This window comes from Panicum virgatum, chromosome 4K (assembly GCF_016808335.1).
Source record: "Panicum virgatum strain AP13 chromosome 4K, P.virgatum_v5, whole genome shotgun sequence".
Lineage (NCBI taxonomy): Eukaryota > Viridiplantae > Streptophyta > Magnoliopsida > Poales > Poaceae > Panicum > Panicum virgatum.
The window spans coordinates 4468434-4486140 of record NC_053139.1 but is presented as its reverse complement, the minus strand read 5'-3'; the positions used below and the strand labels follow the sequence as shown (position 1 = coordinate 4486140).

General features: G+C 49.6%; 2 protein-coding genes and 1 long non-coding RNA gene across 3 annotated transcripts; 1 reads left to right on the top strand and 2 right to left on the bottom strand.

Moving 5' to 3' along the window:
• Positions 1–5144: 5144 nt before the first annotated feature.
• LOC120702665 lies at positions 5145–7093 on the bottom strand. Its single transcript, XR_005686493.1, has 2 exons — positions 6535–7093; positions 5145–5383 (listed from the first exon to the last, which is right to left on the bottom strand). It is a non-coding gene; the product is annotated as an uncharacterized LOC120702665 (long non-coding RNA).
• A 1723-nt stretch (positions 7094–8816) lies between these two features.
• On the top strand, positions 8817–9802 carry LOC120705005 (RING-H2 finger protein ATL66-like). The gene has a single exon (XM_039989553.1). It carries the CDS (start codon positions 8898–8900, stop codon positions 9525–9527), a length of 630 nt encoding a protein of 209 aa, XP_039845487.1. The 5' UTR covers positions 8817–8897; the 3' UTR covers positions 9528–9802.
• Positions 9803–10689: 887 nt separating this feature from the next.
• Positions 10690–14539, bottom strand: LOC120702664 (E3 ubiquitin-protein ligase GW2-like). The gene is made up of 8 exons (XM_039986547.1): positions 14040–14539; positions 13856–13907; positions 13735–13780; positions 13551–13632; positions 13305–13461; positions 13112–13211; positions 12006–12072; positions 10690–11613 (listed from the first exon to the last, which is right to left on the bottom strand). Exons 1-8 carry the CDS (start codon positions 14235–14237, stop codon positions 11062–11064), a joined length of 1254 nt encoding a protein of 417 aa, XP_039842481.1. The 5' UTR covers positions 14238–14539; the 3' UTR covers positions 10690–11061.
• Positions 14540–17707: the final 3168 nt, after the last annotated feature.

Here is a 17707-nt window from a genome sequence, read left to right as displayed (position 1 = left end):
GTTGCCTAATCAAAATTCCAACTAACAATTCATGTTCCTGAAGATATACCCATATTGCAGAAAATAACGAACATAACTGGAATCCCATACAAATCTTTGCATCTCATGCTACCCCAGAGGTCATAGAATGCCAGCATAAATAGCTCAAAAATAAACTATGCATGTGTCCAATCCACATTCCAGCAACAAGGGGCGGCAGCGTACCTTGGAGGCGGCGGTGGCGCACGGCAGGGGTGGCGGCGGCGCACTGCAGGGGTGGGCGGCGTAGATCCGGCGTCAGTCAGTGTCGCCGGCGCTACTCCAATCGTGGATTGAAAGGCCGTCAGTCATGGGCCGGCGGTGCTCCTCCAGGAGGGAAAACAAGTGCGGCGACGTACCTGGGCAGGGAGGGCCAGGGGCCAGGGGCGACGGAGGGGGAAGGCAGGAGCTGCGGCAGTTGCAGCGGGAGAGGCAAGGGCAGCGGCGGGAGACTGCAGGGCGGCGCGGGGGGAGGTCAGGGGCGGCGGCGCAGCTCCGATTGGGGGGAGGGCACAGACGGCGGCGCAGCAGCAGGGGAGGGTGGGCGGAGTCACGCCGGAGCCCGTGAAGGAGAGGGTCGGCGCGATTCCGGGCGTCGGCGGCGCGGATCTTGGAGGCAGCGGGCCGAGGAGCATTGCGCGGATCTGCGAGGCGGTGGGCGCAGATCAGGAGGAGTGCGCGGATCCGGGCTCAGGTCCCCGCGCGGGAGGCGCACCGTCTCCCGAGGGCGGCGAGCGGCGCAGGAGGGAGGGGGCGGCGGTAGAGGGGCGGCGGCGGTATCTCGGGGGAGGAGGGGTCGAACAGGGGAAGGGGTATCGGGAGACGGGGTGGAGGGGGGGCAGTCAGTGGAAATCCACTCGCTTTTCCCGTGCGCGAGTTCTGAGTCGCGGTGGGAGGAATCACGATTCACATTGTTTTGGCGCTTCCGTGGGAATCGGCGGCCGATAGAATCGAAAATTAAGCGCACCGTTTGGATGTGATGTTTGATTTTTTCCATCTAGAATCGGATTTTAAGCTGAAACAAACACGCCCTCTGTGGTGCATACGTGCATTGCATCCGCTGCTTAGTGCTTGATCGTCGAATTGTCCTTTTCCGGCTAGGACACGACCATTTTATGCCCATCCAAGAGATTGAATCTTCCACATGCAGATGCAGCGGCCAGTCCAGCAGATTCAGAGTACTACATGGCAGCAGCTACTATCTATTGATAATTCTATTTTGATAGCCTATTGCTCTTGATAAATCTAAACTTTAATTTTAAAGAGAACTTTGATTGCACATAGGGAGTAGTACGTGACTTTGGAGACTCTGGGCCCACATTGCCTGCTGTGGAGTGTGGACCCCACGCATCAGAAACATAGGATCCATGCATGCATACTGATTGGTCGTACACGTCTGGACAAAATCGGTTTTCCAGGCACAATGTTCTCCGAAATGGACAAATTCAGTTGAATGCACTTAGAACGTATGTAGCAGCTGCTGAAAACGGTAGTTGAATTCAGTTGCTGTTCCAGTGAAACAAGTTGTGTGATATTTTTCATTCTGTTTAGTTTTTTTTTACTTGAGAACTTGGCTTCATCTAAAATAATTACGTAGACTCGGTTGCCTTGCTTCGGTAACTCCAAACTTAAGCAAAATTCTAGCCTAAACATCTACATCCTCTCTACATAGATAGATAGAATAGGTATTTCAAACGCGTATCTCACTTATATGTGATGATACTTTGGTAGTTTGGTGCCTAAATACATGAACCTGGATAGGCATATCCCATGCATGTATGTGGAAAATCCAGGCTGTTCAACCACCAATGAGTTAGCTAAATCCAACTCGATATGTATTAAATCTAAAGCAGAAGATGCTCTTAGAATTATAAGCAGACTCTACATCATTCAGGTTTTCCAACCTTTGACCAAAAATAAAATGCATTTCGCTTCGATCCACTCATTGTATTACTATATATTCAATATTCATCCTACAGGGTCATTCCAAAAGTACAAGGCACGTATATATTTCATTAAGAGAAAGAGAAATTACGACGTAACCATTACGAAGCATACATATACGCTTAGGAGTGGTACGGTAATTGGCCATGGTCCTAGTGGTCTCTTTATAGTCCAACATGATTCTTAAATTTTTTAGCTCAAAATTATATAAAATTAGAGCACAACCCTATAGAGCCCGGACCTTAGATTTTTTAGCAAAATTTAGAGCCCTTTACCAATTACCACCCCTATATACGCTAGCATGCTCGCGAAATGGACTTTTCATTTCACACTAGGCGAAATTGTTAGAAATTAGCCCTCCGCGGCGGCGAGCCGCGCGCACGCTAATCTCCACGCAGCGGAACGACGATTGAATCTACCGAGACGAACTTGCAAGATCACAGACGACACCGGAGGCACGATCTTTGTTGACGAGGTTCGGCCAAAGCCTACATCCCCGGGGCATGACTACGGGCGCTCCTCTCCAATACCGCAACACCGGCCGCTTTAGGGTCCGACAGCATCGTGTCGCCTCCCTCCTGCGAGCCTGTCGCTATGTCGCCATGGTTACAACAGCAGCCCTCCTCATATTTATGAGGAGGTCCGGGTTACAGAGTTTGACACGAACTCTACCCTATACTGCTAAATGCAACTCAAGTCCCATCGTAACCGGACTCGTACAAATATTCGACACATATTCAACAAACTCCACCTTGACAAATATTCTGCCACCTTGAAGTCATGTGCGAACCTCCATGTACACCAGACTTGAGTTGTTGCCTTTGGCGCTCTATCAAGAGCTGCCCGAAGAAACATTGCTATCCCTGCAATTCCCAATTCCGTGACTCCACCTGCAGCAGTGCATCCTTCTCCTCTATCATCGCAATCTCTCTCAGGCAAAACTAGATTCTGCTACTAACTGAATCTAGCACCATGCTCTAACTGATTGCCTGATACGGAGAACCTCACTGTCGCTATCCGAGTCACATAAAAATTGCCGCATTAGCATTGCTCTTCCGTTTCCGCTGACATACTACGCTTGACGTCTTACACCGTAGTCTCCTGCAGCCCTGTCCAACCAGATTACTCCACTTGCAAGTACAGACATCTGTAGTCTATACTTCCTTCCAGTTCAGCCCTTGAAGCTTCTTCGCGCCCTTTGATCCATGCTTCAGAACCCCGCACGTGCAACTCAAATCGATCCGCGCTCTTGCTGATTTGGAAGCATGCAAACTCCTACCATGCAAACCTGCATACCGAGCTCGCACCACGTGTCACCACGCCACAGAGAATAACAACCCCATCAGCCGCCACGCTCCTATCTCGTCATCGCTGATCCTGTTGTTGTCTCTAACCACAGTCCAACTAGCCTGTTGCCACCAGTCTCTCTGCCACGCACCACGGTATGTTCACCCACAAAGTGAACTGCCCGCCAGCCATCCTGGACTGCCCGCTATGTGCCCCGCGAACTGTCCGGCCCAGTCTATCCATCACAGGTAGACCACCAGCGAGCGAGCTGCTCAACATCTCGACCGTGCCAGCTTGCCGCCTGACTCTGTCGTTCCCAAGTGCCCACTGAAAACCGTTGTTGAACCCCTATCAGTCGCCATGTGCACCACGACCGAACACCATCAACAGCTTCCGCTCGTCGCCAACGAGCCACAACACCAGCTTGAAGGTCTGGTCTGCCAAACGCTACCTCTCCTCCTTCGCCTGTTGCAATTTTTCATCAGCTTCCGCGACGTCCTACCGTATCATGTAGCTTTGTTGTGCGCACAACCCTGCCACATCTTCCATACGACACACCTCATCGCAGAATGTCTGTCCGGGTTTCTGTGACAGAACCACCAAGTTAAACGGCTTAATTAAGCGTAATGACTATCATTTGAACGCATCAGACACATTAACTTAATTAAGTGTAACCTTAGTTAATTAAGTGTAACCTGACAGTCTATTTCCAATCCACAGGCCGATCGAAACACACCAGAAGTCTCGCGCGACGGCGAGCACAGACGGTACCAGCATAATATAATTTCACAAAAATAGATAATAACATAAATATTTACAAAACAGATTTAAATTTAGAATTTACATAAAATAAATGACAGCAGCGGAAGAGAATATGACCTGGAAGAAGGAAATTTGATTGAGAACCAATAAAACAAAATGATAACTATGAACACGTGAGGACGTCACATCGAGCCCACTGATGCGAATCCTGGTTAGCTTCTGTACCTGAAACAGGGTAAACAACAAACCCTGAGTATACTAATACTCAGCAAGACTTACCCGACTATGGGTATACATAGCCCATTATCTAGACATGCAAGGCTTTCTGGCTGTGGATTATTTGCAGAACAGGTGGATCATTACTTTCAATATTTTAGCTCACATTCTATATAAATTAATATCCTCTAGGCATTTGCAGAACCCTTTCTAAAACAAACATAATAGAAGATCAATTAGTAATCTCAACATTCCCTTCAACATATACATTAATATTCCATCTCATTACTACGATGCGGTGCTGTGATAAAGGTGCTCATATCCGAGAGCGATTGTCGGCGAATCGATCCGATTTAACCTTGCAATGTGGACCTAACCAACACGGCATGTATTTGCCCCGTCGGACAATACAAACCAACCATTCCCCTCCCCGCCTCGAACTACAGAAACGCCCCACCTGCATATAGTCAACTGAGCCCTACGAGAGACCACCAAAAGTAAACATATGCATCCCAATTCTCCGCGGCCACTCGACTGCCCTAAGGGGTGGGTAGAAGTTCTGTACTTTCGAAACAAGGCAGTACTCGGCTTACCGGTTTCGACTACCTCCTACTCCCGGCATGCGGCTAGTACAATTCAAACTCGATCACAGGGCCAGACAACGAACGGTCCTTAACCGACACAGACGGGGCTAGCCTTTCCCTGCCCGGTCTCCATTTTCTTTTCCTTCTCCAACTTATTCCAATATTCCATATACTCAAAATAACGAGATATCCTATATCTCGCGAGTGGCCAGAAATCACTCGACTTCTACCGAGATCTTATTAAGCATAGCATTTCTATCATCCTATGCATACTAGTATAACTCCAGGGAACCTAGGGATCATGCAACTAGAGTTCCAAATAATTCCTAAACCTAATGCACAAGTAATAGAAACATATATAGGTGTCATAAATTTGAAATAATAGGATGTGCACCGGGGCTTGCCTGGGATTAACACTAAGTCAGTGTTAGTTAGATAATACTCGCTTGGCGAGCATCTTTCTTTGGTCATGCACATCAGGTTCCATCCATCCGTCTTCAGGATATGTCCACCAACATCGTCTTCGGGTTCGGCTCCAATAGCACGTCCTTCATATGGTTCATCTATCGTAACTAAATGAGATGCGACAATACATATGTATGAATGCATGGAAGTGTAACGCGCAAGGCATTCATAAAAGTACAACATACTAGCATAAGCACCTAGTGCTATTTAATTTAACCATCACTCAAGCCTCTCATAGAAGATAACAACCACATCAAGCATGCCACACAAATTAACTTAAATTAAACCACTGCAAGCATCCACCATTCAGGAAATTAGCCAAACCTTCTAACCAACAAAATTTAACATGATTCACCCAAAAACGACATACTTGATGTATCAAACCATGCAGAAAAGAATGGCTTAGCAATACTTTTGGAAAGTGAAAGATATAACTAGAAACTAAACAAATGCAAAAACTTAACTTGAGGACATGATCTAGCAACCAAAATTTACCAGCATGATGAGCTATTGATAAATCATGCAAAAATATTTTTCCAATATTTATTGACAACAGAAAATATTTAATTTAGCCCTAGCAAAACAAACAGAACAAAAATAGATTTACAAACATGCACATAGCTTCTGGTTCTGAAATTTTTACAGTGAACTAAACATGCAAATAGTAAGCTACTTCATAAATTTCATAAATTTTGAACATCCAAAACGGCAGATATTAAATAGACAAGCGTAAACATGCATTAACCATAATTAAATCAATACATCATGAAAACATTAAACAAACAGTAGGTTAAATATTTTTTCTAAGTTCTACATGCCAAATCAAAGCTAATCCAATTGGTTTTACATTTTTACCATTTTTCTACTATTTACTATGCATTTTCAAAGCTTGCAACCACTTAAACTATCATTTAAACTAGAGCAAAAAATATTTAGAAACTGAAGATCAACCTGTAAGGAAAGTTGTAGATCTTAGGACAAGAAATCCAACAAATTTTAGTTTGTATTTTTCTGATTTTTTTATAATTTACTATGATTTTTCAAAGTTTCAGCCAATTATTGCAAAACAACCATTCGCGGCACTATTCATTTGAGTCTATGGCTGTGCAGAAAACCCCCTGAACTTGTTTAAATTGCTGCACGAAGTCCCTAGTCGCGAGTTGAAGCAGAGCAGCAAGAGGAAACGACGATTCCGGCGATGGGGATGCTTCCCGGCGACGAGGGAGGGGTGGGGGAGTATGAGGGACACGAGAGATACCTCTGGGTGGTCTCAGTTGATGCCGAGGTGGCCGGAGGAGGGCCGGCGACGGGAGCAGCAGCACGAGCGGCAATGGCGGCAGCACCCTCGCCTGCGGCGAGACAGGTTGGTGATGGGGCGGCCATGGGAGGGTTCAGCAGGGCCGGGCGGAGTGGAGGCGCTCGGCGGCGCGGCACAGAGGCGCGTGCGCGCGGCTCGCGGCGAGCAACAGCATGCCGGCGGTGGCATGGCTCGGGAACGAGCGCGGAAACTCGCGGAACGCGCTGGAACGAGGAGAGCACGAGCATCAATGAGTCGAGGAAAGTCGATTTTAGCCTTTGGTTGTCGGAGATGATGACCGGAAGTGGGAGTTCACCGCCGAGCGGATCTCGGTGGCCATGGCAGGCTGCGGTGACGAGCTCAAGCGTGAGCAGGAAGGCTGGCGTGGTCTGAGGAGGAGAGGAGGGATGGGCACGTGCAGAAGGAGGAAGGGCAGCACAGCGTAGAGAAGAGGAGTGTCGCGGCGTCACGCACGGACGGTGCCGTGGCAAAGTTGGGCACGGGAGCGAGCTGGCCGGTTCGAGCGGCTTCGAGAGCGAGGATAGGCACGGGAGGAGGAAGAGGAGATGACAACTGGGACCACAACTAGGTAAAATATCTGGGTTCTTACAGTTTCTATCAGAACCCGCCTATCATCATCGAAGCACCACGTGTGAATCCATTTGCTCACGCCATTGTCTGCCCGACCTTCCATGCATGAATCGAGCACTTGTTCACGTCCAGTCATCTAGCATCTATGCTGCCCTCGGGAATCCTTTGATGAGTACCGATACTTGCTCTTCGATCCATGTAAGCGTATGATCGATCTGCTTTTCTCTACTCTTGGCTCCCCACCTTTTTTTATTATTTCCGTGCTTCTCCCATATCCAAAACTCAATCAATCAAGAAGCCTCACGTGCGTGTCCACTTCAAGAGTCCTGACCAAGTTGGAAAATAAAGCAATATGAACAAAATAAAAAACTAAAGGTAGCCTGTAATGCTTTCGGACTACACCACGTGAATCTCCTAGAGACCCTCTTTGACTCCATGCATGCTGGGCCTGCTCTGTTTCACAAGTGACTATGAATCCTTGACTTCCTCCATGCATACGCAGCCGCCGCCGCCGCCGCCGCCGCCTATAAACAAACAGAGCATGACCAATACAATTGGGATGACTTCCTGATCGGCCACGACACCACCAAGCTAGCGCCTCTGCACGAACCACCAACAGTCTCATGGCACCTGCCCGAGCTCCCGTGACGACCACCTCTTGTGTCCTCGATGATAATACTGAAGCGATCATGACGCTTCATCGACCTGCCGCAGCTGTACGCGGACAACCCCCGCGCTCCTACGGCCACAACCATGCTCCACCTTATGCCGTATCCGCTCTGTACCGACCGCACAAAGCACGACCCTTGTAGATGCATAATTCTCGAATCTCCATGTGATCTTCCACAAAATCTCTGGATCCAATCCAAACCATAGCTCTTGATATCAATTGTTAGAAATTAGCCCTCCGTGGCGACGAGCCGCACGTCAATCTCCACGCAGCGGAATGACGATTGAATCTACCGAGACGAACTTGCAAGATCACAGATGACACCAGAGGCACGATCTTTGTTGACGAGGTTCGGCCAAAACCTACATCCCCGGGGCATGACTACGGGTGCTCCTCCCCAATACCGCAACACCGGTCGCTTTTAGGGTCCGACAGCATCGTGCCGCCTCCCTCCTGCGAGCCTGTCGCTATATCGCCATGGTTACAACAGCAGTCCTCTCATATTTATGAGGAGGTCCGGGTTACAGAGTTTGACACGAACTCTACCCTATACTGCTAAATACAACTCAAGTCCCATCGTAACCGGACTCGTGCAAATATTCGACACATATTCAACAGAAATAAAACTCACGCTGCTACTTGGATGTTTTAGGATCGGGTCGTGGCTCAACACATTTGTCTTGTTTCGAAAAAAAACACATTTATGTCTTGGTGAAGAGCTGGCCCGTGAAAATTTTTATTTCCAAAAAAACAAACTTGAATGGAAGATTACACGAGTTCCGATCAAGGTTAACAATTTCGTTTTTACTGTTCGGAATTTCGTTTGTTTGACCAAAATTTGACTTTTATATTTTTGAATTTGGAATTCAAATATACAATTTTCCGGACCGAAATTTATGACCCGGTGAGTAGCGAAAACGGAAAAAATGACCGAAATTTCGGTAATTCCGACCGAAATTGTTAACCCTGGTTCCGATACGCATGTGCGAGCAGAGGCTATAGCCTCCTCTTTGTTTGTTCTGCCATAAACCCGCCCATACCCCGCGGCCACGTCGCGCGTGTGATGGTACAAATGCACAATGCCACTGGCGGCTCGCTAGACGCCAGCGCTCCCACTTACTGCCGCGGCATGGTTCCTTCCGGCGCCGTCGCGTTCCGCGGCGACCCACCCGGCCCAGCGGCGGGCCGCCGGGACGACGGCGGCTACGAGAACCGGGTCCTCATCCCGCTGTTCCTCGCCTCCGCCCTGCTCTTCTTCGTGACCTACCAGCTCTTCGGCCTCGCCGCGGCCGGCGGCGTCTTGGCGCTCTTCGTCGGCCTCGCGCTCGCCGCCCACCGCGTCAGGCTCTCCCGCGGCTTCCCCTTCCTGCACCTGTCCTGGGACGTGGTCCCCGGCGGCGGCGGCGGCGGCGGAAGCCTGCTGTTCCGCCCTCGCGCGGCCGCCGGGATGGACGCGGCGGCGATCTCGGCGCTCCCGGCGGCGTTCGGGTACAAGCGGGACGAGCACGCCGCGGCGACGGGGTGGGCGCAGTGCGCGATATGCCTGGACCTGGTGCGCGCCGGCGAGGCCGTGCGGCGGCTGCCGGCGTGCGGGCACCTGTTCCACGCCGGGTGCGTCGACAAGTGGCTGCGCGCGCACGCGACGTGCCCGCTGTGCCGCACCGCCGTCGCGGCGCAGGAGCTGCCCATCTAGCGCCGGCGTGGTGTTTCTTGGGAGGATTCTCTTCATTAGTGCTGAGCTTATCAGAATTCTGACGACAATGAATCATGAAACCATTTCCGTGTGTAGTGAAATACTATTATTAGCTGAGTTATATTAATCCGAGACATGGTGCGCGAAATGTGCGTGGAAATTGTTCGAGAACATTATTGGGGGCGGGGGCTGATGACCCTGATCATAGTTAGAGGTGGTAATGGGTCATGTCATGACTCTAGTGGGCCTCTTCATATCCCAACAATGTCATTAAATTATTTAGTTCAAAATTATATAAGATTAGAGCCCGATTCTTTTAGGATCCGACTCTTAGATTTTCTAGTTCAAAATTTTAGACTTTTTACCACCCTTAATCATAGTTAGCTATCCGAATGCTGGCACGTCGCGGTACCAAACTACCAATCACATCAATCTGTGCGGTTGTCCGCGCCTCCACGGGACTGGGACACGCTGGAGTCACTTCAAAGTCCGCGAACTGATCGTAGCCACAGACCTTCACGAGCAACATCGTAGCCAAAGGTGTCGTTTGGAACGGAGAAGATACGGCGGTAGAGCATCTCCTTCTCGACTGAAAAGGGAGAAAAGTATACTATGTTGTTTCGTCGTCGTCGCTAGTCTAGTGGTTGTGGATGTAGTACTAGAGAACACAGCATTGCAACCGTTAAGGAAGCACGGTACAAACCGTTAATCGACCAAGTGGATTTCTCAGCCCTTGTGTGCGATTGAAAATTTAACCTTTTCATTTGACGATGCCACTCTAGATAACTGTTGATTTCCATTTCCATGATGCTATTCTGTCGAAGACTGTTAGCTATAACTTCCGTTAGATATTATCGTGCTGTCGCTTTTCTTACGAAATGGTCAAGGTCTTTCAAGAAATGGAGGAAAAAGAAGAAGAAAAAGCCCGTATTGCTGGCTCCTCTGCTCACGCCAGACTGTCGCTACGAGTCCGTCCAGTCTTTGCATGCACCCGCTGGCCAGCTGCCGCAACCCGCAAGCGATTCTCACCACGCGTGTCCTCCAGCCATTCCTTGGCGCAAGTACTGCTGCGCCTCGCCTCAGCCTTTTCTCGACTGATCATAACCGTTAAGGCATGGAATGTGCACATCCTAAAAAAAATGGGTACTTGTACAAAAGCACAGTTTCCGTGCCAAATATAGGAGTTTTAATATACCACCGGCGGCCGGCAACATGGAAAAAAAGGGAGTGAATTTCCGTATTTACAGTGTCTGCGACATCAACAGCCACATTTTTTGTAGGCAGAAGTCTGCCTGGACCTAAAAGAATCCAATTTCTTTCCCCCAAAGAAACAAAAGAAGAGATAAAATTAGCCAAGCTCTGGCTTTAAACCTGCAGATTTACCCCACTATTCACAACAACCACGACCAGTTCTTCAAGGCTGGACGTGTTCCCAATCTAATCCTGTGTTTTATGTGGCAAAAGGATCTCTAGGGACAAAACACACACAACTGAAAGAATAAATAAAGGGAGTGAAAGAGACTACCAGCAAATGCTACCGCCAAGCTAAGCCCGGAGAATTTGCCCTAGCACGGGCGTCCACCAACGAAAGAGCCATGGCCAGCATCATCTGTTCCTCAAAGCTATCGGGAACACTGCTAGGTGCAATGATAGATCCAACTGAGGTGGCTGAATTGGCAGCAACAGCCTCCACTGTAACATCAGATCCAGCATGACTAGTACCAGCCTCAGTGATCTCAGACCACCGATCATTAGAACACTCCGTACCCGATATTGTCCGGTGTGTTCTGCTGCTTGATGGTTCCTCGACCCTGGAGTCTGAAGAACTGCTTCCAACTATGCTCAGATCCTCCATAGAGGATCTGTCTGATCTGCTGAGGACATCAAACCTTGTTGTCTGGCAAGTGGGTGTGCTAGAAGACTCTCCGTGCATATGCTGTTTTTCAGCTAAAGCTGCGACTGCACAAGCCAATCCGCCGGAAGAAGCTGCTTCAGCCATCGTTGTCATAGAAGCATCATAAGGCCTTGAAGGAATTGATGGTGGAGCAGCGCCGGCACATCCTGGATTTCCCAAAGCTTCCTGATCCTGTTGAAAGAAACACAAAATGTGTAAGTGGCCAAATAATATTGACTAGATGACTAACCCTGTTTTTACCTATTCACACAGCAGTAACTACGAAATTTACATAAACGGAAGTGTGTGTGCTACAAGAAAATAGGTGCCAATGCAGGTTTAAGTAAGATGTAAGAAACCAAGTTCACGTAGAACATGCCTAAAAAGGAAATAGCATCATTTGGTATTAATATAGCATGAAGGGGCACCGATCAAAAAATGAAACAGGGATATCATACAAATGAAGATCGCAGAAGTACCATTGTTAGAAAAAGCTCATTACCGTCATATTATGGCAAAAACAATGTGACCCATTCGGAGCATAATAACTTTAAATTAATGGGTGAGTTTTTGTTCCAACATACTTGTATAGAGAGCCAAATCGCTTCCATAAGCATAACTTCTTCAAGATCCATATCAAAGTTATTGCCCCTGCATTCAAGGAATTTATTAGTAAAAAGGAACTCGGTTAATATGCGAGGAAAGGGGGCAGTTGCATTTGGCAAGTTTGTATTGACTACTTTGTCTTCTATGGTATGATGCTATACGCAAGTACACAACTGGGCCTCCTACTCTGCTCCAAACGTCACAGAGCTGATGTAGACTACAGAAACGGTCAAACACACAATCTTCTGTACCCAACAACTGACTTCATATTATAAGCCTTTGCTGTGGCCAGAAGCTTTTAACTGTACATGTTTACCAGTCAAACATCCTTATCTAATAGGTTTGATTGAAAAGGTGGACAAATAAATAATTCTTCCTTTTAAGCCATATCTATATTCTATATAACCCTTAAACAACTGCATTCCTACTCGAAATCCCTTCACTGGAAAAGCCTCCACACCAATATAAGGTACCCAACTATCAGATTGTATATGGAACGACACTTTATTAGTTGCATAATAATGGAGTGAATACATGGGCTGCAACTCTCTGCATTATCTTAATGCAACTGAATAGAAGGTCATCTCAAAAAGTCAAGCATTTGGTGCATCAAATTGATCATTCAACAACCATTTATCCCAAAAATTTTGAGCAGCAACATCAAGGTTTCAAGGGAATCTCCAACATGTTTGGTTAACAGACAGATAAGAGACAAACAAAAATCTTAAATCTACATCTAGTATATTCAGCACGGTACAGCCACAACCATGACAACATGTAGTTAATTATTTGATATGGCGGCACATTGCCATGCTGCCGTACATGACAGCATGGGACAATATAAATCCAACTACAAACTACTAGAAAGTACATTCTAAGTTATCAAATGGGTATTTACCAAGAGGGGCAAGTAAGGATTAGTTATTTTGCCTACAGAACTGCCGATCCCCAATGCATCGATGCAACAGAAATCACATTGCTTCAACAAAATTGAATCTAGAAAGACCAAACAATGCTTCAATCTAATGCATAGAAACATAACTGTATCTACTAGAAATGCATGAAGAAGTTAATCAGTACAGACCGCATCTGTTTGAAGGCTTCTGAATTCCTCAATAGCAACTCCGAGTGCTGCACTTGGGACGACAGAGCATCACTACCATTGCCTTGCACACTGCTTGCAACTATCAACAGAACAAACAGGGTCAGCAATTGAACAACGACAAACAACAGAATGGATGAAAAGCAACACACGGAAAATCTACAGTTATACGCACCTGGTGTCGTTGTGCCGTCAGTAACACAACATTCAACTTGTGCAGTTGGTACTGCGTCAGCGGATGTGGCGGTCTGCTTGTTCTTCATCCGCTCTGCATCTTCCTGGAGCTCCTGCTGCCGCATCCTGATCTGCGCCTCGATCACCCTCTGCTCCTCCTACCCACAATTTCCAGTCCCAACCAATTGGCAAACACAAACCAAAGCACCCAACTGTGAACAAAAACACGGTTTCGACGGGCACTCACAAGCTGCTCTATGCCCTTCTCCTCCTTGGTCTTCATGCCGCGGTACTCTACTGCATAATTCAGTGTTTTGCAGTACGGGCATCTAACAAGCTAAGTTAAGGGGCAACGAGGTAAGTGAACCGTAAGCGGGACAATTCACAAACACCAGACTGGAATCAAAATGAAGTGAATTGGGCCAGGATACTGTGTCGGCCGGCACGAGGTGGGCGACTTCATCTGAAGGAAGCACTCTGCACGCAGGAGAACAGGTCAAAACACAAACCAAACCACAGAAGAACACAGCACCCTCGAGTCCGAGTGCTCACCCGTGCAAATCCCCTTGGCGCAACACTTGGAGCGGTTGAGGCTGGGGTAGAACTGCAAGCCCCGTCAAAATTGACAGGAGGAAAGCAAACGAACGGCATCAGAAACAAAAATCTCTCGGCGCGTCCGCCGACGGAACCGAGACGGCGGGGGGAGGAGGAGCCAGAGGACGGGGGGTCGCTGTACCAGGAAGCAGATGGGGCACTCGTCGAGGTCGGCGCGCGGGTCGTCGGCGCCCGGGTGGCAGGGCGCGAGCTTGGCCTCGAGGATGAGGCGGCGCAGCTTCCGCAGGTCGATGTCCGGGTGTGGATACAGCCCCTGCGGCCGCGTGTAGCGCTCCTCCACCGCCGGCCGCCGCCGCCTCCCGCCGACCCGGTTCCCCATCCCCGCGCCGGCACCGCAGCGCACTGACCAGGTCTCCCCTCCCCTCCTCCAACCCGCGGCCGCCGCCTTCCCCTCTACTCTCCTCTACTAAACCTCAACCACCGCCGCAACCACCCGGGCGAGCCGCGCAGGTGAGGAGGGGAGTCGGCGGCGCGTCGCGGCGAGCCAGAGAGAGCCACAGCCAGCGACGGAGGCAGGCAGGCGCAGGCGACGGGGGGCAACCCGACACGGGAGAAGTCAGTGGAAGATTTCCTGCCCCCCCTCGGGCGAGCCGAGCAGAGACGAGACGAAATGGAAACTTGGAAAGAAAAAAAAAATCTATCACGCTCGATTTTGTTCGGAAGAAGTCCATTTTACGCTCTTCAACTATCGCCGAAGTCCGAATTTTCCCTCTCAACTCCAAAACCGGACATATCCAACCCCAAACTATCAAAAACCGTGCAAAATACCCCCCTCGGCAGGAAGGACGGCGGTTTTGACTGACGTGACATATGGGCCCTACTTGTTAGGGTGACGCGTCATCCTCTCCTCTGTCCTCTCTCCCTCCCTCTCCTCCGTCGAGCTCCCGGGGCAGGGCGGCGCTCGCCGGGGAGGGGCTTCCTAGGGGCGCCGGGCACGGGGAAGGGGGCTCTGGGGGCGCCGCTACACGGCGAGCTCGGGGCTGGGGTCGGCCGGGGCAAGGTCTCACCGGAGATGGGTGGGCGGCGGTGGCTCCACGGAGCTAAAGGCCACGCGAAGAGCCTCCGCATGAGCGCGTCGAGGTTCCGGCGCTGCGATGGCGGGCGCGGGGCCTCCAGCAGGGACGATGCTCGCCACCCGTCGAGGATGGAGAGGAAGGGGGCGAGGCGCCGCCGGCCATCCGCGCCGCTCGCCACTCGTGCGGCCCGCCATGGCCACCCGTGCCCCCCGCCGAGCTCGAGGCCGAGCCCGAGGCCGCGCGCCGGCCGAGCTCAAGGCCGTCGGAGGCCCGGGTCGCCGCGGCGGACCCGTCTGCACCGGTACAGGCAGGGCCCCATGCCCTTTGGCAGGAGGGGCTCGCGGCGGCGAGGTTCCCGAAGCAGAGGAGGGCTGGCGCCTGCCCAAGTCGCCGCCGCGACACCAGAGCAGAGGAGGCATCGAGCAGGCCGCGCCGCGTGCCGGGTCGCGCCGCCGGAGCCGCTGCTCTTCACCGGTGCAGATCGAGGCCGGGCTCGCGCAGATGGCGGAGATGGAGGTGCCGCCGGGGGGAAGTAGAGTGGAGAGGGAGAGAGAGAGAGGGACAGGGAGGGCGCGAGGGCGGCGAGGGGAGAAGAGGACAGAGAGGGAAAAAGAAAAAAATGACATGTCACCCTGACAAGTGGGCCCCACATGCCACGTCAGTCGAAACCGCCGTCCTTCCCGCCGAGGGGGGTATTTTGCACGGTTTTTGATAGTTCGGGGTTGGATATGTGTGGTTTTAGAGTTGAGAGGAGAAATTCGGATTTTTGCGATAGTTGGAAGGTGGAAAATGAACTTCTTCCTCCGGCCTCCGCCCGCGCGTGTCGCCGTCGCAGCCAGAGCCCGCCCCCGCGCGCATATGCACGCGGGCCAAAAGCAGATTCTTACACGCCCCCGCTTCGACCCTCACCTCCTCCCCTGCTGCTGTCCTCGTCTGCTAATCGCCCCCGAGCTCGCTTAATTTAATCTCTCCGTCCGTCTCCGCACCTTCTCTGTTACTACCACTTCCAGTATCTCTCTACTCTCTGTCGCTGTTTGCTCGTCTTGCGAGACTCCGCCGCTGCCAGCGCCGCGGCGGTTGTCTCTGCCGTCCGGGCACGCGCCACCCCGGGGGCCCGCCCCGCGGTCGCTGCCGGGTGGGGCCGGGGACGGCGACGCTCTGGGATCGTGTGATGTGACGGGCGAGGGTGTGGCGGTAGCCGGTGGCACGCCGGTTGGGTCTGCTTGCAAGCGACGGGATCACGGGAAGGGGGAGCCTGACAAGCAACCGGCTGGACTTGTTGGAGCGCGCGGCGGTTGGGTTGATCTTGGTTAAGACTCGGGACGGTTGATTAGTTCTGAGGAGGAGGTTACCGTGCGGAACGGGAATGCGTGCGACCCAAGGCTTGCTTCTTCCAACGTCTTCCTTTTCCCCTGCGCGCGCGGTGGTTCAGAATCAGACGTGTAGGTGGGGTTCTTGGTTCTCCCTTCTCCGGCCTCATTGTGCAGGCAGTGTAGAAATGACATTGCTTTTCCCTTAATCCTTGACAATTGCGCTGAAATGGTCATTTTTTGGTGAGCGGGGTGCCTATACATCGACGAGGCGTATGCTAAGAGTCTGTACCGACTATAGTCTATATATGTGGTACAAGCAAGCCATCGGCGAATGAAGCACGAGGTCTTTGTTAAAAAAAAAGGTGACGTGAAAAGATATGTTTTGAGGCTAAGATATTGATATATTTGCTCGTACCAAGACAGAGAACGAGTTTATGGTTAGGATAGGGGAAGAAGAGGGGTTGTGTGGTGGGGAGATGCTCCATAGAGCATCCCAACCCTCCATGTTGGATGGTTTCTATAGCATTAAATATGCTGCCACATAGAATTTTTAACATATGAGGCACCATAATAAATGAGAGGGAGTGAAAAGAGAAAGAAACTGTGTTTCATGCAAGACCCAGTGTTGACACGAGAATATATGCATTAGACACTATTAAATTATGCATCGGAAGTGAGGTGGTGTCTTCATAATAAATGAAGAACAAATATGATAGGTGAACAAGAGTGAATGAGTTTCATAGAAAATCACACTAAGACATCAAGGGTTGTACAATGTAGTTTCATATGCTAAGCCCACTATCCCCGTGGAGGGTTTCATGCTGATGTTTCTAAGATAGCCATGCAAGCAAGAAGACTATAAAACGATGTTTAAAACTATCTCTCCCAAGGCATAATTTCATGGGCTCTTATGTTGCATTTAATTTCAAGACTCATAGAGTGTTGGTATTCGTGTAGATAGAGTTTCATCTAGACGAAACTGGTTTCTTCTTTTTCTTTTTAAATTCTATGCCATGCCATCATATAATCCTACATGACATGCTAATTAATGTGCATGAAACTTTCATTGGGAGTAGCCTTAGGGAAAAGGAAGTGGAATTCTTCAATATTACAATGATAGGTGTTGCGATGATTGTTTTTTGAAACTGTGTTGTGATGAATTGGCTAGGCAGCAAGTGGTTTAAATTGATTCTCACGACCCTGAAACATTTTTTCTTTCGAATGGTGAATGTATTTTTGTTTCTGTTCTAACAACAGTATTGTTGAAAATAAATATAAAAAATGAGGTCCAACACGTTACATTATATATATTTTTTATTTATGGAAAAATCAATATTTGTGCTGTACAACTTTAATATTTTGAGTACAGATGTTGACATGTTATATATAATGCTTCAATATGTGCATAAATTATTGAATATTTTATCTAAAATGTTGCATCAATTTTTTTGAAGGAATGT